Below are 22,649 nucleotides of genomic sequence, written 5' to 3'. Positions count from 1 at the left end.
TGACTTGTACAATGGTATTGTCTTTGAAATGCACTGAGGCATCTCCCAGGACTTCAGCAGTACAACTAAATGGCAGGAGCTGCATTATTCGGGGATAGGGTCAAGCTTAAGGTGCTTGTTTAGCTTTTGAAGAAAATAAGAGTTGCAATTGGTGTCGGTCACTTGAGTTTAGGAGTTTACCTGAGCTATGCAAGCAGCACCTTCTCCTCTCACCATGGAGATCCATCTGAATCATGTCAGAGGATGTAAAGCATCCAGGAAACATTGAGACAGGCACTTGGCTGTGAAGTTCCAGGTTATATTTAATGGATGCTCATGGACTTCCTCAAATACAGATGATATTCATCAAGACAGTATGGTGTATATATAGAAAGTTGAGCTTAACCCATTAGGAAACAATTAATGTCCCTCAGGACAATTAGAAACGTAAAACTTTGGGAGGGGAGGGGACGGCAGATGTAATAGCTGAGATTTGTATCTTGATGATGACCACATACACATGAGTTTCAAAGAACCAGCCATCAAACTGGAAGTGCTGCCAGTAAACACAAGCGTTCTGTCAGTGCGTTGGGGTTCCTGGTACCCCAAAGAGCCTACCTGCCCTACCTAGCTGATTGCCTCCACCAAAGGCCTCTGGCTCCAGAACAAAAAGAAAAGCTGAAGTCAGAAAAATGGTTCCTAGCACAGTGCTGTTAGGTAAGGACTCAGGATACTTATTAATATTTATGACTCCATTTATTTTACAAGCTAAGCACATAACCTGCTAAACCACGTGGTAAATTATATCCTTCACTCAGAATGGTCTTCGGGTCATGTCGGGTCATAAGTACACAATGACTTGGAAAGCCTTTCTAGGAATTTAAGCACTTACTGGTTGCCATAACCTATTTGTTTTGACTGTCCTTCTGAAGATTGCCCTACGCCTAGCAGAGGCAACAGATCGTATGCGCGCTTGTGAACTCTCGGCTGAAAGAATAATGAATCTGACATTGCTAAAACGTTTCGATAGATTGACGGTACATTATGACACCTCAGCTTTTATTGCCATGGGAAGAGCAGTAAAACTCTGCGTGTCCAGAAGCAGGAGGAGTCACAGAGTACACGAAGATGAGTGTGGTGGCAAGACGTGGAAGCAACTCACCTGCAAGGTAGGTAGCATCCTCCTGTAATCAAAGACCCCAGCTCCAAAAGCAGATACTCTTGTGGAGTATTTACACATGTAGGTTCCTCCTCTCAGAAGGAGGACATCATGATGAAAAAGCCCACGTGAACACCCAACACATTTAGGTTCAAACCCAAAGCAAAATATTTAATGTCTCCACTCTTGCCTTTCCTCTCTGCGGAACAGAGACAGGAGTTCCTGCACCCACGAGGACAGTGTGCTGATAAATAATTAGAAGACACCCCCAATATAATAATGATCACAACTCTACAAGAGTGTAGAACTTATGCTTAATATGTAGATACAGAAATTGCTGAGATGGTGAGCGCTAGAGGCCCGGCTGGGACGTCAGTCTGTGGGTCAGCCCGGCTCAGCGGGTCCATGGTCGGGCAGAGCAGGGCTGTGGGGAGCTGGAGACTGGCATCCTATGCCATTGCTGGGGCAGGAACTGCTGGTCCTGGGCTGCAACTGGGGAGGGTGGGGGGAGCCCTGGAGGGGGAAGATTATGACCTGTTAGTGCCCTCAGGGCCCGGACAGACTTAGGCTGCAGCCAGCTGCTCTGCTTTGCTTTTCTGTTGGCATTCTGGCTTCTCTTTATTTTAAACAAGTAGGAGGTAGTAAGGAGCTTATTTGGTTTAAAAGGCTCTGGGAGTTTTAGAGAACTTCAGCTCAAGTGGACAATATTTTGTGCATATCGCTTTCCAGTTGCAATGCAAATTTAACGTCCCTTCACTCACTGTGTTTTCTGGGACTAGAAATTAAATTAAAGTAGGCAGTTAGTCCAGAGAGGTTATCTCTATGTTAGTCTTGCAGGAAGGAGTAGGGGTGTGTTCTCCAGACTGCAAGGACCCGGAGACCTCTGTAGTGCTAACAGACTGCAAGGATACGTCTTGCTTTGCTAACTCCAGAGATCCATATAGGACTGCAGAAGTGAAGGAAGGGCCATCCTAGGTCTAGGAGTTCATCGCCAAATTTGACAGTTATAACCTGTCGGACTCTTTGTGCATTGCCCAGCTCTCTCTCAGACATCATAATCTGCTTTACTTTCCTTTTCTTTAAATCATGTTGTTTCAAGTCCTTCTTGCTATGAAGGTCTCTCCCAGCTTAGCATCTATCTGCCCAATTTTGACAAATGTTTCAGAGAGCGAGTCAGGCAGGCTCTGAATTGAAACATGTCTTCTCTGAGGATTTACCAGTCTCTCTCAGTCCGTTCTCACCAAAAAACAAGCACTCAAGTGTGGTTGCTCTCCTGACTGATCTCTTTTCTGCAACCATTCCAGCTTGGTTCTTGTCTGTGAACAAGTGATGCTCATGGACTCATGAATACAGATTCTCTTACTATAAATCGCATAATCTTGACAATATAATAGTATGATCATAAACACTTCTATATAATCACTTCCCTGATGTACATGCCTTCTAGTCCAATTTCATAAAATGGGCTCAACGATTTGCAATTCTGCAAGTTTATCACATTTCTTTTTCCCCACTCTGGAGAGGGGAAAAGTGTTTTACTCACACTGTGCTTGTCAAATTCTTGCTGTGTTGGATTAGCCCATTCTTCCAGCTTTCCAGGCAGCTGCAAGAACCTTGAAGGAGAGCTATGCAGATCATTGCTGAACGCTAAATTAACAACTGAAGACTGACAAACTCATGTTTTTCCCAATATTCAGAGGACTCATCCAAGAGGTTTATGTAGAGATCACAATAGGTATTTATAAATACTAACACCCAAAACTAATGCATTGGTCAGGCTTTGACTGGTTGATTGGTCAGGTCAAGTGCCCATGAGCTGGACCACAGCTGGTAGGGTGAAGGGACACAGCTGGAACAGGACAACCGGGCAATGAACACACTTTCCTTGTCATGAAATTTCATTGTGTTGCATGAAGCTTCTACATTGACGGCTCCTATTTCACTAGGTTCCTTCCTTTTTGAAATACACCGCAGCTGCTTCACAGATCTACTCAATCACCCAGTGACACATATTTGTACACTCGCCATAAAGATTTTTTCTTTCTTGCTTAGCCAGCACCGGCAGGAAGTGATAAGGTCTGCTTTAGTTACAGAGAGATGCATGCTGCAGCAGGCATGGAGCTAGAAACTCTCAGATAAAGGATGGTTACTTAAGGTCCTTATCTAAGGTGCTCCAAGGAACTGCCATAATAAAAATAATAAACACGAGCAGTAATAATTATTAACAGAATTCAAGGAGTCTGACCCTAATCCCATGCTGGATTTATAATTTAATGATTTTGCTGACTTTGACAGAGCTGCTTCCCTCTGAAACTGCTGAAAGTGAAGTCAGAATCAGGGCACAAACCTTTTGTCCTCCTTATTTATAATTGAAGTACTATGAAAGGTTCTATAGCTCCTCGGTGATGCTATTTAGACCAAAAAGCAGGTGAGATTTTTGGACCAAAGAAGCTTTTACCAAAGTCAACTACTTCAAATTCTTCTGTCTGAAGTGGTAGGCTAGAGAATTTTACAGGAACAGACTGCCTAATGTTTTTTTATGACCCCTTTTTCCAAACAGTATAAATACTGAGAACAGTTTCTAACATGGTTTCCTGTTCCCATGAGTAAAAGCTTATAAATGAAAAAAATAAAATGTCTGACTTTAAAACCACTGGGCTTTGATTTAGCTCAAGAGTTGGTCAAAGTGTTTATTTGAACATCATCCCTAAAATCTATTTCAAAATCACCTGGAGACTGCGATAAATAACTTCCTTAGTTGCTGTGTTTATAGCATTGTTAATATCAGTGCTTCTGCTTCCCTGTTCTCTTTTAATGGAAAACAAGGCCAACAGAGGGAATGTCCATGCTTCTCCAAGGAAGAAGTGAAACTCTGGCCCATCACGGCGTGAGCCGCGGTGTCCCAGGGAGCACGTCGCACGTCGCGGGTTCTGCCTGAGGATCCGAAGGCATGCTGGGCCATTGATGGGAACGGAGACAGGGAGCTCTGCCCAAAACCAATGACAAAACATGGCCACAGAAAAAATAATTACTAACCACAAGAGTGCTTGATGTCCATATAAAACATTTCTTACGTTTGTCCATTATTGACCAAGAAGAACTTGGGTGTATTTCACTGAGAAGTTTCCCTGTCTCCAGGGTCTGCAATCATGCCCTGATTACAGGTCACTGCTGATAGTGAGGAAAAATAGCCAGCCCTTTCATTAGAAAAAGAAAAGACAAGCAACAACTATTAGGAATTTAGCCAGTTTGTGTGTAGGGAAAAAACCTTCCGTGGGATGGCAGTTTAGACATGAAACCGCTCTTCTAAAACTAAAATCTTCTAAATGGGATTAATGGCAAAACATACTCTATTTGTCACTTGTTTCCAAACCTGATTTTACTAAAGGCACTGTGAGCTTTGCCATGGATTTCAAGAAGATCAGAATTCAGCCCTCTGCTTCTGAGGTAGCATTTAGAAATGGCTTTTCTATAAAGTAGAAACATGTATACATGCCAGTCCTTAATCTCTTTGAGCACAAAATAGATTTGTTTCATCGGCATAGCAAATTGCTGTAAAAAGCATTTGGCAGCGTAACTTTTCTTGCAGACCAGATAGAAAAGAAGTGCTGTTGGCTGTCAAATGTTAGCCCAGGCACGCACTTTTTATTTACAGATCCAGACACTAAATCAAACGTCTTAGTACAGCAAATCATGTCCTGCTCTTAAACTCCAAGGAAAGTTCATGAGCCTTCATTTGCTCTTTTTTTTCTCTTCCAAGTAACTACAAAGCTGTCTTAACATAAGTCTATTTAAACTGTTTGAGAAACATCTTTTAACAAGAAGGCCACGTATTTCTTTGTCTGAAGTAGATGATACCAGAGGTTGGTCTTCTGCTGGGAGATATGGAAAAACTTGGAATCGGCCCTGGAGAAAGCCAGTCCTCTTTCTTCACCAGAGTGACCTGGCACGTCACCATCTCTGTGTGAAAAACTGGAGTTAGGGTGACAGCATGGAGGGATCACAAAGAGCTTTATCTTTCAGGCCCTTCCTTTCTTACTCACATGAATGGCTCATCTCAGGGAGTCGTTCAAGGATGAAATTGCTAAAACCTTTTCAAAAGCCCTCTTTTGACCATCAACATTTTGCAGCTCAGCCAAACATCCTCCTACAAATTCAGATTTGCTTTGAAAACGTTTTATGAAAATGCTGCTATGATATATTCAAACCTTCTGTTTTCTTCAAACTTCTTTTAAGTGTCATCAGAAGTTTTCATCCAGGCATCAGCCAGTTCTACCATCCAGGAAGCACAGCAGCTTTTGGCTGGCAAGTGTATTTGGAAAACTATCCATTAAGCATCAATGAAATCTAGGCAGTCAATGCTCTCCTGAGACATTGGATGGTTGTGTGAGAGAAAAACAGCCTAAGGTCAAGCTGGTGGGCAGAAGGCTTCATACATACACCGAATTCCCCAAACTCCCAAATTCCCGTAGCAGCAACAACTTCTACTACTTGCCACAAGAACAGTGTAAGGTGGGGAAATTGTGGAACGCACAGGCAGAGCCCCAGCCTCCAGCTCTGGCACTGCTTCTCAAATCTTGTTGTCACATGTGACAGAAGACAGCAAAGGGGTGGCTTTCCCCTACAGGGCACTGATCAGAGAGCATGATGACAGTCTGCATCGCACAGCAGATCAAATAACTCTCTTCCAGCAGCGCATCGAGTACATTGGCAATTTTATATGCTGATTTTGTGGTGTCTTCTCTCTCAGTTTTCCTGTTCACACAGGACTTTGTGGAAGCAGATAATGTAATGAGTCGATGTTCTTAGACAACACCATTACCCTGATTTCTCATCAGTAGATGCTTAACACAGCAATTCATTTTTCACTGTCAAATCTCTACTCTTTTCTTCTTGCTTTGCTTTCCCTTCCCTTGTTGCTCATTTCTTTCCATTTCCTCTGGTCTTTGGTACATCCTGAAAACGCACAGACATAAAGGTTTATGCACAAGTTCAGTGTCAGCAGGATTCTGGTGGTGCCCAGCCACTGAGACCTCCATCAGCTTGAAAAAGTATGAACTAGCCTCAAAAGAACTAGACTTTATCTACTGAGAGACTGAATTTTTAACTCAAAGCAAAAAAAAAAAAAAAAAAAAAAAAAGCTCACATTCGCATGCAAAACCATGAGCACACAAGCCAACTAACATTTGTCCAAGCACTTCCTAAAACTCTCTGATGAGTACCACGTGCAGACAACCAGCTATTGGCACGCACAAGCAATGCATTCACGGACTTCATTGTCCATGAAGGTTTGCACTTAGATCTTGGGCCACTGTGCTAAAAATATTGGCCTTGTATATGAGAGATCTGTTGTCTCCATGCAGCCATTACTGGCTATGAGTGATGAAGCAAATTCCTGGTATTTCTGTTGCCATCTGTGCCTATGTACTTTAACAAAGATAATTGAAATTTATCCTGAGAAACTTGATTTCCCTTGCTCTGGGTGTAATGCAGGCTGTCATTTTGAATGGTTTGAGAAAAAAATTTTCTACCATGTATGTGGTGCATAAGGTGAGGAAGAAGCCTTAGGTAAGGTAGCCTAACTAAATACTTTAAGTTGCTCTTAGAATATAGTATGTCCTGGCAGAACAGCTGAGTACAGCTTGTGGAGGTGCTTAATAATAATAATAATAATAATAATAGTAGTAGTAGTAATACTAAATCTATAATAATAAATAAGAATTATACATAAAAATAAAAGTGTTCCAATTGTGAAAGCCAAGGAAAATAGTAAGACTCATCATTCTGGGTTCACAAACCACTCATATTGCATGCAACAGCCACACATGCTACATTTGATGCACCCTGCGGTCTGGAAATTAGAATCACAAGGTATGCTGGGAACCTGGAAGCAAAGGGGACTACAGGGACTCCTCTCAGCTGGAGTCTCAGCTTTTGCCTCTGCTGAGCCTGCCACCACACGTGCTATTAACATTCATTATATGAGAGTGTTTTTGTGATGTGGGTGCATCTCCACCTGGAACGAGTTGAAAAAGCATAAAGGCCATCAAAGTGCTATCAGATGTTATTAACGTTGAGCCCACTAAAATCTGGACTACATCTGAACTACTGGCACACAGATGACAAGTCCTACATCCCATTAAGAATTTCCTGAATCCTTAGACGTATTACTCATGTAAAAGTTGCTTCTGAATGGGTTGTCGTTCTTTAAATGACAAAGCAGAGAGTAAGAGGGATATTTCTGATGGTTTCATTAATGGCTTTTCGGTTCAGTCTCCGTAACTTCTTTCTGCCACTGTTTTATCTCAGGAGGCTTCCTCGCACAAACTGGGGCTTTCCTCTGCCCTGCGTGGGGCTGCTGATAGTGAGACCTGTGCTGGAGCCCAACTACCCCGACCACCGTGCTGATCTAAGAAGGGCTCTCCAGCTGTGGGCTGGCTGCACAAACCTTCCCCAGCCCAGAGGCACCAGCCCTCACCATATTTTCGGTGTCTCAAGCATCTCTTCACCATATTTATGTCTATACAGAAAATGGCTCCTTCCTCGGCTGTTGCTGGCATTTTCTCCCTCTACCCCTTCTGCCCAAGATCATCTTCTGCCCCTTCCGCTCGTTCCTCCGTCCGTCCCTCTGTAACTCCCACACCAGGAATACCCTCCTCTCCACTCCTAACTGCTCGTGACAGCTGCCATCTTGGCCCAATCAGGAGTGATTGATCCAGCATCCTTCAGCGCCAAGCGCATTTGATCTGTAAAGCTCTCCAGCTGGGTCTGTAATAACTCATATCCTTTGTGGGTTACACATCAAGCAACTCTTTCCCCATCAGTCACGTCTTTCCTGATAGAAAAGTTCTTCCATGAAGCCCTTCACGGCTAATCCACCATCTCATGCAGCACGTGATGGAAAAAAAGTTATGAAAAGCGATGTTTTGTACTGCTTTGATGCAAACAAAGCTGATTTCCATGTCAATTTTGTTGAATAAAAACTTCTGGGGCCAGAGACTGTGAATTCTTCTAGGATTTAGGCCATGATAAGAGCAGTCAACTCATAAATATTTATGCCTGAGGCTCACTAAATGAACCACTACTCACTACTTTGTTTCATTTTCATTAACTCTCTTGCTGCATTCACTGAGCTACATTCAGATCCTGCTATACAGACCAAACCGCTGCAATCACTGTCAGCGCAAGGCTGCTGCGTACCGCTCTGTCATCTGGGCTTCCAACTTCGATAGTAAGAAAATTAGGGTCAGATATTCCCCGTTCGTGTGTGATCAGTGTTTCAGTGCACCTGAGTAGAAGACATAAATACCTTTTTATCTCTGACATTTGGGGGTGTGTCCAGCTCTCCAGCCTCCTTCAGGTTCAAAACACAAGACAAATGACCATGTTACATTTGCCATAGGCTGGTTGTGTTGTGTTGCCTAAATCACATTTTTTTGTGCTACGTTTTGCAGAATCAGAATGTGCTGGTTTGCCTACGTTGCTCGCAAATGGGAAACTAAATATCTCTTCAGAAATTAGATTGGCCGAGTATTTTGTTAGCTATATAACAATCTGTTTCCATGCACTACAGGCACTAAAATCAGGTCAGAACAAGACCATGCAGACCAGTATTCTGTCTCAGAGACAGAGGGCTGCAAAGGAAGAACACAAGGATAGGAAAGTCTGTAGAAATGCTTCTTCCTCATCTGCCAGTTTGGGACTCTGTGATTATTGAGCCAGAAGTGTTTGTATTTAATTGTTTTTCAAGTTTTCCTTTCATGATTTTGTCCCACCTCCCATTGATCTAATGTGAACTTTGAATCGCCCCACCCTCCCATGCCAAGGAATATCTATGGCTTAATTACATGTTGTGTGAAGTACCATTTTCTCTTCTTTCTGTTTGTTTTCTTAAACCTGCCACATGCAAGTTTCATTTGTCAGCCCTAGCTCTCACAATGAAAGATGTTTAACAATCATTCCATCATTCCCTATTCCCCTCCTCTGTGCCCTCATAACGTTACACATCTCTCTTTTAGTCACTCACCTCTTTCCAGACTGGAGAGCTACTCTTCATGTCTCATATGGAAGTTGTTCCCTATCTTTGTTCATCCTTTTCCCTGGCCTATAAACTTTTTCCAGTTTTACATTCCCTTTGGGAGGTGAAGGACCAGAGCTGTGCATTGTATTCAAGAGGCAGGTGCACTGTCATTTTATAGAGGATCATGGTGATGTGATTTGTCCTCTCTCCTTCTATAAAATACATTTTTGTCCCATTATAACTGACAAGTTCTATGTGAAGGAAAGCTGTTTACTGCCATCCCTTGGCCATAGCTAGAATGATCTGGTGCAGAATCCTTAATGCAAAAATCCAGCCAAAATTCCCTGACTTAAGTCCATAAAGTAAATGTGAAGGTATCGAGGTACCACGTTAGTGAGAAGTCTACAGGGGATGAATTCAGGATGAATCCCTCTGCATAAATGAGATCTCACTGATATGAGAAAAACTAGTCAAATGATATAAAGACCAGTTCTTACTAATGCTGGCAGCGTTAGGCATATCACAAGGAAAAAACCTGAGGAGCAGGAAGTGCAGTTCTCTGATCCAAAGCCCATTAAATCATCCGAGTCTTTTCATTGATTTCTGAGACCTTTGGCACAGATCCAAACTTCTACACTGATTTTAGTTCAAAGACATAAAATAAAGTAACATGAGAGTACTCTGAATGGAGGGACTTTGTGTGTGAAGCCAAAGTTGCGGCAAACATGAAAAAGTTAACCAGAGTTCCTTTCAGCTGTTGTATTCTTTATTGTTATTCTTATAAAGCACTTTTCCATATACTATCACTCATTATATATTTTACATATCATCAGTATTTAGGCACAACTAATTATTTATAAGGACTGAATACAAATTACCATGCACATGGAGCATAACAGAGATAAGATGCCATGTAAATAGTCCAAAAATCTCAGCTTCAAATGGCAAATTTACCATGGAGAATAATGTACATTCTTTCATAATCAAGCATGCTTTATTATCTAAGGATGTTGTTCACATTCAGCAGGCATGCATATAATTTACAGGTTGAGAGGCGGTTAATTAAAGTCAGTGGTTTCTTTTATAGAGTGTGGGCTGAGGTTTTTTTTAAAGAAAAAATTATCTATCATTGATAGCTCAATTCAGATTCTTAATAATATACGCAAAATCTTGAAGAAACAGCATTATTCACATATTAATGCACTCCACAAGTATATAACTGCAGGATCCTCACCACATCCCAGTGAAACAGGCAGGCTTTCCTTTCTACGAGTGGGTCAAGGAACTCCCAGAAGTCAAGCAGTCTGTGCAGAGTAAAACCTGAAGTAGGAGTGAGGACTTCTGGGACCGGTGTCCCCAGGCCCCCACACTCTTTTAACAGCAAAGAGATGGAGCTTTGTTCCACGCCTGTAGTCACCTTCAGGTTTGCTGTGTGCCTTCCCCCAGGTGGCCATCTCAGGAGCAGAACTTGTCATAAGCACTTGTATAGCTGGACACCAGGAGACACGTGGCGACTCTGGGCCGGGTACAGATACGATAAATCATGAGGGAAAAGGAGGGGGTTCAGCCCTGAACAGATGAACAGATTTCTGACTGATTTCTGGACAGGGGACAGAGAAAAAGGTGCCATTTTGGTGTCCTTCTTTTCATTTTAAAATTCCCCTGGCTTACACAAAGGTGCAATGTTTGCAATACCTGCAGTCGTGATGGAAGAGCAGCTGGGTTCATACTTCTTTTCCCCAAGTCTCTCTGATGATGAATCACATTGCAGCAACATGCTGTCTCAGTTCAGTACCTACGGCCACAACCAAGCTGTCCCTGGCTGCAGACAAGGTGGCAGGACGAGACAGTGATCTTGGGCAAGTGCTGAAAAAAAAAAATAATCCTAAACTGGCTTGCTGTGGGAGAGAGGACAGAAAGGCTGCTGAAAGTCAGAGCTTTGCAGAAGATGCTAGGGAGCACTAGCAAGGAGAGTCTTCTGCTTTTTCATCATGCGTCATCTTTGGGAAGATGAGACCCTGGTGGAAAGTACTCCCTGGAGATGCCTTCATCAAATGTCTCCTGAGGTATTCGGCCATTTTACAGTAGATTCTCAGAGGAAATCAGAATAAAATATGCCTCCTGTCAGCCCAAGGCAGAAATGCACAGGAACAGTTTCATCTCATCGCAGTTGCCAATGCTTGCAAGTGAAGGAGAAATGACTGCTCTTATTTTGGATATACTTTCTTTGACGGCATCTTTTTCTCCCCACAAAATGAAATCACCTTTTTATACAAACCAATTAAGCGGTCTTGGCCCAGCTTAAAAGCAATGAAGACAATTTCCATGCCAATAATAATATAGAGGGAAAAAAACAAGAAAAACTTGGGATGTTCCAGTTGTGTATCGCCAAATCCAATAGTTGTCAAGGTGATAAAGCAGAAATAAAAGGCTTCCTGAAAATCTAACCTGGTTTCCCAGTTTGGAAGAATAGCAGCTGCACAGGAGATGTACACAAAGATAACTAGCACCATTAATACAATGGGCACATCTAATTTTTCTAACTGTTTCCCTATTTTGTCAAAATTCTCAATTACTCTGGACATTGTCTTTCCCCTGGCTAGTTCAGGACATGAACTCCATCTCTCAATGCTTTTATTTCTTGCTGGTTTTGTGTGTTCATTTTCTCTGGCAATTAACATTTCAAAAATTTCAGCATTGCGATACTTGGTTGGCTTCTTTTTAACACCTGGCTGATTTTTCAGCACTTCCATAATAGTCAAGGACTCATTGATGACTACTTTAGACTGTGTTCTTGATTTCAGTTCATCCCCTTTGTTACATGTGGATCCAGAACAGAGTTTAGAGGCTAGAATTTTTGACTGCAGTTTTCTGAATTCATTGTAAGACTTGGATAAGACAGTCGCAAGGATGTCTCCCATGTCTGTCAGGACCAAGAACATCAGAGGGATGCCAAATAAAGCATACAACATACAGAGATATTTTCCAATCCTCGTCACAGGATAGGTATTACCATAACCTTGAACAAAAACAAAAAGAGGAAGAGAAGGGAAAGGGAGAGAGAGAGAACATTGTGATTTATTAGGTATTCACATCCTCTGAGCTTTTCATTGCTGTCAATTTTAAAGGTCAATTTTTAGTCCAGAGCATACTGTTCTTTTTGGCTTTGCTTTGAAGCTATCAAAATTTCTGAGTCTCAAATGCTAGTCACTAATGCAGGCATCCTACCTCGTCAAGCACTTGGAGGTTTGGAGTTTGCCAGTTCTGTCAAATTAACTCTTCCTACCTGATCAGCTGTTTGACTTAACTGCCTGCCAACAAGAGGCCATTTAGGGAGGAGAAACGAAAGGGTTGGGGCCAGCCCGAGACCGGTCGGGGTGCAGCCTGTGTCCTGCTGGAGACTGTTATCAGGAAGATTTCCTGACCTGGGAATTGGGGTTAAGAAGGATCCCAAAGGCAAGACAGCAAGAGAGGTCTCGTGTCCACGGGTCCCTCTGCAGGGAAGTCGAGCTGAGGGCTGAGCTCAAAGAGACCACAGCTGATACTGGGGGAAGGTAATGGACTGTGCGTGAGGAGCTGGGGAATCGTCTCCTGGCCAGCCCCCAGGACCTTACAGCATGACTGCATGATTTCTGGGCATGAAACTCCCGGAGCTCTGGGAAGATTCAGATTTGGATGATTGTCTGAATTTTGAACCTGGGACAGCACTATGGATCAGACTGGGACAATGAGATCCATATCTCAAATTTAATTTCTTTGCCAAAACTCCTTGTGACGAATGGTAAGCTAATAACAGACTTAGAAATTGTCCCTAGTTCGTCAGCTCTAGCTCTAAAGGCATGTGTATTGACATTGTGTTTGTACTGACTTCATAGGTTTCAGAGTCTCTTAAATGTGCTCAGAAAAACAAAGGATCAAGTGAGGAAGCATATGTTTATCACATGAGGAAATGCATGTTCATTCTAGAGTGCTAAAGCTTACAAATATAAATTACAACAAATAAAGAAGTACTACCAGACGCATGGTCTTTATCATACATAAAATGGTAGGAGAAGATATACCCTTCTCCTAAATTCAATTTTGGTATTTATATTTCCTTCCTCTAACATGTTGGATATGAAACTTAAATTATAAGTTAATGCTTTTCTATTACAGTGGGAGAAAACATCAGCATTATATCAATTGTATTAAATTTTAACAACCATTTATCTTCTCATCCTCCAAAAAGACATAAAGCATTCCTTCTCTCCCTTCACGTTGTTCTTTTCTAGATGATCTCCCAGGGCAAGTACTTGGCCTGTAAGATTGTTAGCTCATATGCTGAGCTATGGTTTCCTTCATTTTCTTCGTCCATTCGTGTTTGTTTTCACTAATGGCTGCCACGGCCTTTGGTCTGAATCCAACCTTGGTCCCTCCCTTTGCTGCAAGGCACTGAAAAACTATTTATTCTCTGTTACTCTGTTCCCCACTGGCTAACTGGGAATTCTAATCCTTACTGCTGAAGCAACTGGGGAAGATTAATTATTGCAGTTATTGTACAAAGTGATTTTCCTTTCTTTTTTTCTCAATTTCCATGCATTAAAAGTACCTAGTGCAGTTTCAAGGGTTAAAACTTATTTTGAGCTTAAATTTAGCTATCCAGAAATCTAGCCTAGCTGAGCCACTAGGCAACCTCCATGGGCAGTGAAGAGATAGCAGTTCAGACCACCAACCGTCAGACTAGATGCCTCGCTTCTCCTAGATAATTAACGATAGCTAAGCTGACTCTAACCTGAAGTGACTTATCAGTTCCTAATACTGCAAATAACAAACCCACCACAATGGAAATAGCCACCTATTAGCAACAAATATTCCAGGCTTCCTACTGATCCCAAAACATGCTCAAAACCTGAGGGAGCTGTGCTAATTCTCAGTGCTATGAAGGGCAAAAATAATGGCAGTTTAGAAATAAATACGTTGGGTCAGTGTGTATGGGGACATTTGTAAAGTCCCGTGTTAATGGAGACGGGTAAGTATACCCAGGCAAGAAGTTTTCAACGATATGGTTTCTCATCAGTTGGCTGAAGTCAAAGCTTTCTGATAAAATGTCCTCTTTCAAACATTCCCAGCTGATGGTTTTGTACCAGGAAACGTTCACTGGGGTGAGAATTCGGGTCTGCATCTCCAGTATGTGTCTCTGACGACCTGGATGACTGGTCTTCGAACTCAGGGGCTGCAAGAAGCTGAGTTGGAGCTGTCACCTAAGACATCAGAGTCTGAGGTTCAAGCCTCTGCTGTGACTTAGGCAGCACGCAAGGGTCTCCTACGTGCTCCAAGGGAGTACATTAACTCTCACGCTATTCCTTGTATAGGATAAGCTCTTTCTTAAGGTTCAGATTTTCTTTTGCATTAGGGTACATACCCTTGCTGGGATCTAGAGTATATCCTAATGCGGTGGAGAAATGTCTTTGCAATTTGATACAATGCTGTGGGACTATTTCCCATCCAGCTTTGATTCTGACATATTTAGATAGTCAGTGTCTGTACTTGCCAGCATTTGAGAAAGATTAGCAAAGGGCTACAAGCAGCTTTGGGAATGAGCATGAGGAGTTTTATTTAGCAATGCAGAGGGAGCCAAAACCAGAAAAGAGGTTCCTATTTGATCTAGGTCCTCCTTTGAAATATGAAGTCAGAATGAAAGATTTCAGAGGTATGATTTAAACATTGCCGTGTGCTGTTAACCCAGAGAAGTGTGAACAACAACAGCATGGTTAATTATAGAGCCATAGATTTACAAATCTCGGTTAGACATAAATAACAGGGAAGTAATTGAAAAACGGTGTATGCATAATGAATTACCTCTTCCAGTGAAGAAAACGTTACCCAACTTAACATACAATAGTGGGAAGGATCAGATTTGACTGAAAAATGGAGCTTTCTTTTCACTTTAATAGTTTTCTGTACGTCATATATGAGTACATGTTATACTATGTATGTAATGATGCATCTAATCAGCCTGTACCATCACTAGTTACTAAATTCTGACTTGCTTCTGTGACTCAGCTACATGTGTTTGCAGAACCCCTTGCAGACCCATCGTCAATACTCAGGAGAAAAATTCAAGGGGATTTGGGTTTTCGGTTGGTCTGTTGGTTTTTTTTTAAATTCCCTGGAAGAAATGCATTAGAGAAAGCAGCAATAACAATTGGTTCTGCAGGGGGTTACTTTACCTCTGAACTTACCCACAGTTGTGAATACTGTGCAGCAGAAAAAGAGAGACCCAAAGAAAGTCCATATATCTTTTGGATTGACAAACCAGTCTCGTTCAGCTGTGTTGAGCAGTGCATGGATTTTTTCCTTAAATATCTCCTCATTTTCTGTCATGTTATCTGTTACAGTAACAACAGGAGATACGGTGAGTGTTTGCAGACCATCACTCAGGGAGCAGGCAGCCTGTTATTCCAGTGAAGTTTACTCCAGATGAGGATTTGCTTGTACTCTTTTAAAAGATAAAAATATTCACCTCACCCTCCCCTTGCCCCTACCCCCCCCCCCCCCCAAAAAAAAAAAATAAATCAGGTGGGTCCAGTGGCTTTGTTGAGTAATGAAACAAGCGACAAATAAACAAGCTATGCTCCAACAAAGTCAAAATATGACACAAAAATAAGCATAAAGAAGCAGGGCACCTACTGGGATGCTTGCCCCAAACAGATCTCACACACACAACTGACGCACAGCTACCTGAGTGAAAGTCCAAGCCCCTATATGAGGATTTCTAGATCCAGGAGGATTTCTACCCCTTCTCCTCCCCTCTAACTCCTCCATCAGCACCACCGGGTCCAGGGCACAGCCCTGCACCTGCCTCCATCCAAGCATCCCAGCGCCAAAGGGCTGGCAGGAACGCTCGGAGCTGGGAAGAGGGAGCTGGAAGAGACTTTCCAGGACAGTAGATTCAGTCCCCAGCAATCCGAGGGAAATACCATGGGAATTTCAGCTGTTCTTTAAGGGCCTCGGGTAAGTTGGACAAAAGGGAGAACACAGGCACCTCAGGAAAAGTCTTTTCAGGCAGAAGCACGGGGACCAGGGAAGCTTGCAGTCAAAATCACAGCTAAGGAAGACAAGCAAACAGTAGCAGTCATTAGGTAAGCAGAGGGAAAATCCTGTTTGCAGGTTCAGCTGTCAGTGCCTTGAAGAAAGTCTTCAAAAGCCAAAAATCTCATTCAAAAAGCAAGAGAATGAGTAACTCCCTGTACAGTTAAGTAATTTTGAAATTCCAGTACATACCTGATAAATTTCTGGAGATGTGCCACAGATTCTGCAGAAATTTTCTATATTCTTCACTTAAATTGACCTTCCGGTTACCTTCAATGTGGGAAAACATGAGAGCCCCAAGAAAAGCGTAGATCACAAGAGAGAGAATGAAACAAGCATGAGGAAACACTGCCCAAAATATTTTTTTACATGCCCTTTTACCTCGCAGAGGCTGTGATGTTGATGCCATCCTAGGCTTGCTCTTTTTTTTTATTTTTTTAAATTTTGTGGAGAAGACACAGCTTTTAGAAACAAGGATGAGGATGTAAAAGCTTTTGCATCCTAGAAAAGCTTCTCCTGCGACAACAAGGATTGTTCTGCCTCAGGCTTTCAGATCACATGTCTTTATAAGTGAAGATTGCACTATAGTCCCAATGGAAAAGGAGCACAACTAATCAAGCCTTGAAATATTTCTCAGCTGATAATATGCCACTCCATCCCTGAATTACTATTGATCAGCCAGTGCTGTAATGCACACGGATTCTGTGGGTTTCCATTGGCACCAACTCATGTTTAAAGTTTCTTGTTCTGAACTACCGTTTCCCATTGGTATAGTAGAAACATTTCCAACTCCCAGGAGGGAAAATGCACACTGTAAGGGACGGATTTCTTTAAAGATTTCTCCCAGAAATGAACAGGGAAATTCAAAATTAATCAAAAGAAGGGATTGGCATTAATTATTGTCGCCTCTGGGCAGAATGTAGAGCAATTAATTTCTCTTTCAGATGGCTTAAAGAATCTCTCTATATATACCATGTAATCTTTGTAGGGGGGGGGTCTTTTGAATTTTAAAGGATTTTTCTCAAAAAAGTCAATAAAGTTTTGCCCAGTTCTCACTTGATTAAAATCTTCCTATTAATTGAAATTCCCAGTGACCTTACTAAGTACAAACTACAGAATTCAGTTCAAGGTTAGTGATCTTTGCAAACTATATCCAACTTTAAAAATAAAACCTTTCTTTTCATCCATCACTCTAAAACTTAGAGCAATGAGCAGTATCGCTGCTCTTTACAATGTTAGTAGTGGTAGTAAGGGGAGTTGGACTTCACAGAAAGAGGTGTTAAATATTTCATCTCTAGGAGTCTTTCATTAAAAATTCAAACAGCCTTGTGCAGCCAAGACCTACTGAGCTGTATACAAGCAACATGTCCATACTGCAAAGAAATCCTACATGTTTACAGTGATTTCTTCTAGGTCAAACTCAGCAAATTGCATCACAAAATATTATATGCTCATCAATATGGAAGACTCCACTATAGAAAAGAGGCTTTCAGGGCTAAGACAAAAATAAGCCTGCGCGCTTGCTACTTTTCTGGTAATCTGCCTCATTGACTCAGTCTTGCTTTTTGACAACACATTTGTAAATCCTGTTATTGCAGTCAATCTCTTTTTTTTTTTTTTTTTTTTTTTCCCCATTGACCTGGAACACGGGGTTGAAAACTGCTAATGTTCATAATTAATCAAAAGCAACAGAACTTGCCTAGCGGTTGTACTTAGAGATAATGTACTTAGGTTTGGTGTCCTTACCAGAGGAGCAAAGGACACAGAGAAGTCAAAGGGGCAGCTGGAAAAGCAAAGTGGCTGTAGGCAGTGGGATGTTCCACGCTGGAGGTACAACACTGGCTTCTCTTGGAGAGTTTTGTAGAGAGTGGGTACCAGTGTTATAGAAATTGATAGAGTTTACCTGGATTGCTAAAGAAGTCATGATGAAGTCCCCCTCCAAGGGAATTAAACAGCTATGGCATAAGAGAGAAAGTCTTCACAAGAAGAAATCAATGGTTAATGGAGAGGGACAGAGGGCAGGAATAAAAAGCAGAGGGAGATCATTGGTGGAGTTATGCATGGGTCTGTGCTGGAGCTCTGCTGTTCCACACATTCATAAACGACCTGGAAAGAGGGTAAACAGGGAGATGGCAATGTCTGCTGATGGGATGAAGTTGTTCAGAGCAGTGAGACCCAGGGCAGATTGGAATTGTCGGAGAACCTGAGGATGCCTAGGAAAGAAATGGCAGATAAAAGCAATGTAGATATGTGTAAAATGGCATAAACAATCCTAACCTCACATACAAAGTGATGGGCTCTGGGCTGACCGTCATCACTCAGCAGCAAGGTCTGGGGGTACAACAGAACAGTGCCAAAACCACATCAGCCCAACAACTAATCGTGGTGAAGAGGTTAAGTATATGTTTGGAATGATGAGTTAAAAACAGAGGCTAAAACGTTGGACACCTATATACTACTGTACAAATGCATGGTTTGCACATACCTGGAGGAGTCAATGTGGTTCTGGTACCCTGCTCTCAGATAGCACATATTAAAACTGGGAAAATTTCAAACAGCAACAAGGATGACTGAAGGTACGGACAACTTTCAGACAAGGAATGACTGAGTAGTGCCTTTGGCCAGGGAAAAAAAAACAGTAACTGAGGGAGTATATAACAGCAGTCTTCAAATTCATGGGTGGTCTGGAGAGAGCAGGTGAGGGATCAACTGTTTGTAGTCTCTTCTGGGACCAGAATTGGGGACCATCAAATGAAGCAAGTAGAAACCTGCTTCAAAACAAATAAAACAGGATGGTTTCTCACATAGCTGGAAAAGTCTTCGCCAGAGGATGTTGGGTTTGCATACATTAAAGAAGAGGACGGAGAGATATTTAGAAGAACAGTCATTAATACTGACTACAAATGACAGAGGGTTCAATAACCCTCTGAATTGAAAATAGTTTGCATCTGGAACAGTGAATTTGGGCACTGGGCCAAATGGGCCCTATGTCTGAGGCAGTATACTCACTTTTATATTCTTCTAAAAAAGGTTTTCACTGCCCAGTATGGTAATTATGACACAATCTGTCCTATGGATTTTTTTCATCTGCATCTCAGATATAAACCTCTTTCCTCCAAAGTGCTTTAAAATCTTCTCAGGCTCCTCCTATACGTGGTAGGACTGCAAAGTATTTAGCAATTCCCAGGAGCTTCTCAGCCATTTGCAACATCAGGCTCTGAGCTTGCGACAATGAGAAAATTTAATAACAATATATCCAGAAATGATTTTTACATTATTTGCTTAATCTAAACCATTTCCCACTATTGCTGTATTACATATTTGAACTCAGTTGCTTAAAAGCAAATCCCACTAACCACAAGTTATTCCAAATTGAGTTACTGGTACTTGTATTGAGAGAGATTTTTGCAATACACATTTCCTATTCACGATAATGGACAGCAAACCTGCACTTTTCCTAACTTCCATTTCTTTGATTAAGACAAATGTGAGTGCTCTGAAGGTGCTGCTTGAAAGGAAAGTTTGTGACCACAGCTGCAAAGTTTAATTATTCCAGTACAAACATACATGTGTTAGAATTCCTACTTTATCTGATGTTAAACCAAGAAGGTCATCGTTTGGTCAGTGAGATGTTTTTCAATAATCAGTAAAACTCTTCCTGCATCAAGCCATCTACGTGTTGTCAATGACCTGCTGTGTTTACCTCTCTTCTGTGAAACACCGTTGGATTCAGCATACTGCACTGACAAATATTCAATAGCGTAACGCCTTCTGCTTTTTGGAACAAAACCAAAGTGACTTGATTGAGGGCAAATGCCTTACAAAAAAAACGGCAGTGGACTAAATTGTTTGCTTTTGTTTGCATCTGGCATTGATTCTGATGGGAATACTGTTTGATAAAGGACTAAGACCTCAGCCTGGCAGTACTTCATGACAATGAGAATTAAAAACGTACAGTTCAAGATTGAATGTCAACAAGGATCACGGAGGATTTGATCTATTGCTCTAGCATATGCCTCCAGAAAGTATTTCCAGAATGCACTAATATACCTAAGCTCCCCAAGAAAGCGAGTGTTTCTGTATAAAGGTGATATCAAGCCCAAGCAAAAAAATACCACCCCAAAGAAACAAAACCAAGTAGCGGCAGTAGTTGTCTTAAGAAAGCAGTCTCAAGGCTGTGTAAAGATTAGATTTGATCCCCAGACATAAAGACACCCCACTTGGTGAGCAAGGTTAGGGGGGTTTCGGTGAGGTTTCAGCAGTAGCGTCCGTGAGCACTTTCAAAGGACTCTTATCCACGTCCCACCCACCATGCTTTCCCCTATCCCCTCCACCCCTCAGGCTCTTCAGAGCTGTGCCTGTGGGATTTCAGCCCACACCGGGGCTCAGAAGCAACGCTGGCCCAAGCCCAGCCCCAACACCGACACGTGACATTTGTGCAGAGCGTAAATACCCTGCCAGATGAGCGACGTGTGCTTTTCAGGTACCCTGCAATTATTTTTCTCCTCCCGGCCCCAACCATATTCCCCCGGACTATGAGTTCCCAATACCTCCTGTTCTTCCCACTGTCCCCTTACACCTCTCACCGCTGGGATGGAGAGAGAAATGCACTAATTGGCTGCACAGGGTCTATGGGATACCCAGGAGAAGGTTTAGCGTCCTTTGTATCCATCTTTAAAAGTCTCAGCTTTCCCGTGAGTCAAGTGCTTGAGCTTGTAACCTCTGGGAATATTTGAGAGCACTCAGGACTAGCATCCTGGCATTGCATATAAAGCTAAGTGCATTCAGAGATGCCCAGGACTCTCACCCTGAATAGGAGCGTTTCTTTTTTTCATTCTTTGTTCACACCAAAGCAAAGCAAGTAGTCCCATCATTTCATTTACGAGAGGCAAACACTCTTCATATGCCCCAGGACCAGCCAAGGCTCGGGTATTAGCCTCTGTTCCTCCTCTTTTTTCAGCATGGGTGAAGTCACACAGCCAGAAACCACCTTTGACGGGAGGCTTTTTCGCCTGGTGACGAAACAGCAGGGCCAGCCTCCGTTCATTCACAACCTAACCAGCCGCTTCTTTATCCCCTCTCCCCCAGCCCGAAATCATTGCCTGGGTAGACAGACTTCACTTGCCCTTCTTCTTTCACCCCTTCCCCAAAGCGGAGCAACCAGCAATAGTCTAGAAGGAGCAGAGCTGCGCCCTCAGGCACGCACCCAAAATGGGAGAAATATTACCCCTTCCTCCTTAGGGAGCTTGTAACCTCAACGTCGTCTCTCTCCGGGAGATTCGTGTGTGATTGCACCCAGGACCCAGGGGTACAAGCATGCACGGAGGGTTTGGTGGCTGCAAAGCTCTGTGGCAGGTGCTTCTCTCTCCTTCTGCTCATTCTCCTGTCTGAACCATGTGCTAAGCGAGAATACATTCGGGACCGGGAGGGGAAGTGCTTCTGGACAGACAACACTCCCCAGCCCCTTTCTAAAGGGCCACGGAGAAGCAAAATCAAACGCTGACAGATGCAGTGCAACAATTCTTAATCAGCGTGGGGAAGGCTTTGCAAACAAAGCCCGGCCACCGTCACCTCGCAGCACTGTGTACATTGCTCATTTATTTGCATGACTCGTTTGAATGATGTGATAACGCTTCAGGGTGTTATAACAAATGGAAAGGTTAATATCGCAATGAGTCACCAGCGTAAGACCCTGCTGCAAATGAGACACGGTGCAGGAGCCCTGGGCCTCCAGATAAGCAAAGGGGATTACTGAGGTTCAGCTACATGTCTTATGCCAAAGTCTTTACTGAGTTAATGTAGTGAACGTAATGCTAGTATAGTGGAGACTATCTCAGCCCAGTAGTTTCATTTTAAGGCAAACAAGCTCCCCGTGGAGAGATCGGAAAACTGCTTCTTTGGAATTTAATTAACATTAGAGCATGTGAGATTATATGCTGCATAAAAGCTAAGCATCATGATTCATGTCAACAGAGCAATTTTACACTATTTGAACTGGCAAAAACCCCCTTAGATTCAAGACGACAAGTCTACTTTGCTCTTTTAAAAAGATGATGTTTATTCTTTATTATTATTAATGTGGCGCCATATGTATATAAGTAGTTTAAAAGAGGGGAATCTAAAACCTTAAATACAGGAACAAGCTTTTAGCTGTAAATATCCACCAGCATGCATCTGAGACTGTCTCTGTGAGTGGCATAGGCCCTCTCAATTCTCAGCATGCAAAATACTAACGAAAAAACTATCTATTGATCTTATTTCCAATGTCATACACATGTTCAGTTAAACAGAACACAGATAAGCAATCACCCTCCGCAGGCTGTAGTATTGGCCAAATATTACTGATAACATTAAGGTCAAACCTGTATTTGGAACAGCTCCGAGGTCATTAAGGACTATTAATCCCCAAAGTACACTGCT

General features: G+C 42.4%; 1 protein-coding gene across 1 annotated transcript; it reads right to left on the bottom strand.

The window, feature by feature from the left end:
* Nucleotides 1-10,031: 10,031 nt before the first annotated feature.
* Nucleotides 10,032-17,555, bottom strand: KCNK18 (potassium two pore domain channel subfamily K member 18). The gene is made up of 3 exons (XM_049811105.1): nt 16,422-17,555; nt 15,380-15,526; nt 10,032-12,177 (listed from the first exon to the last, which is right to left on the bottom strand). Exons 1-3 carry the CDS (start codon nt 16,636-16,638, stop codon nt 11,366-11,368), a joined length of 1,176 nt encoding a protein of 391 aa, XP_049667062.1. The 5' UTR covers nt 16,639-17,555; the 3' UTR covers nt 10,032-11,365.
* Nucleotides 17,556-22,649: the final 5,094 nt, after the last annotated feature.

The sequence above is a fragment of the Accipiter gentilis genome, chromosome 9, assembly GCF_929443795.1.
Source record: "Accipiter gentilis chromosome 9, bAccGen1.1, whole genome shotgun sequence".
Classification (NCBI taxonomy): domain Eukaryota; kingdom Metazoa; phylum Chordata; class Aves; order Accipitriformes; family Accipitridae; genus Astur; species Astur gentilis.
The sequence above is the reverse complement of the archived record's forward strand: the minus strand, read 5'-3'. Positions and strand labels throughout refer to the sequence as shown.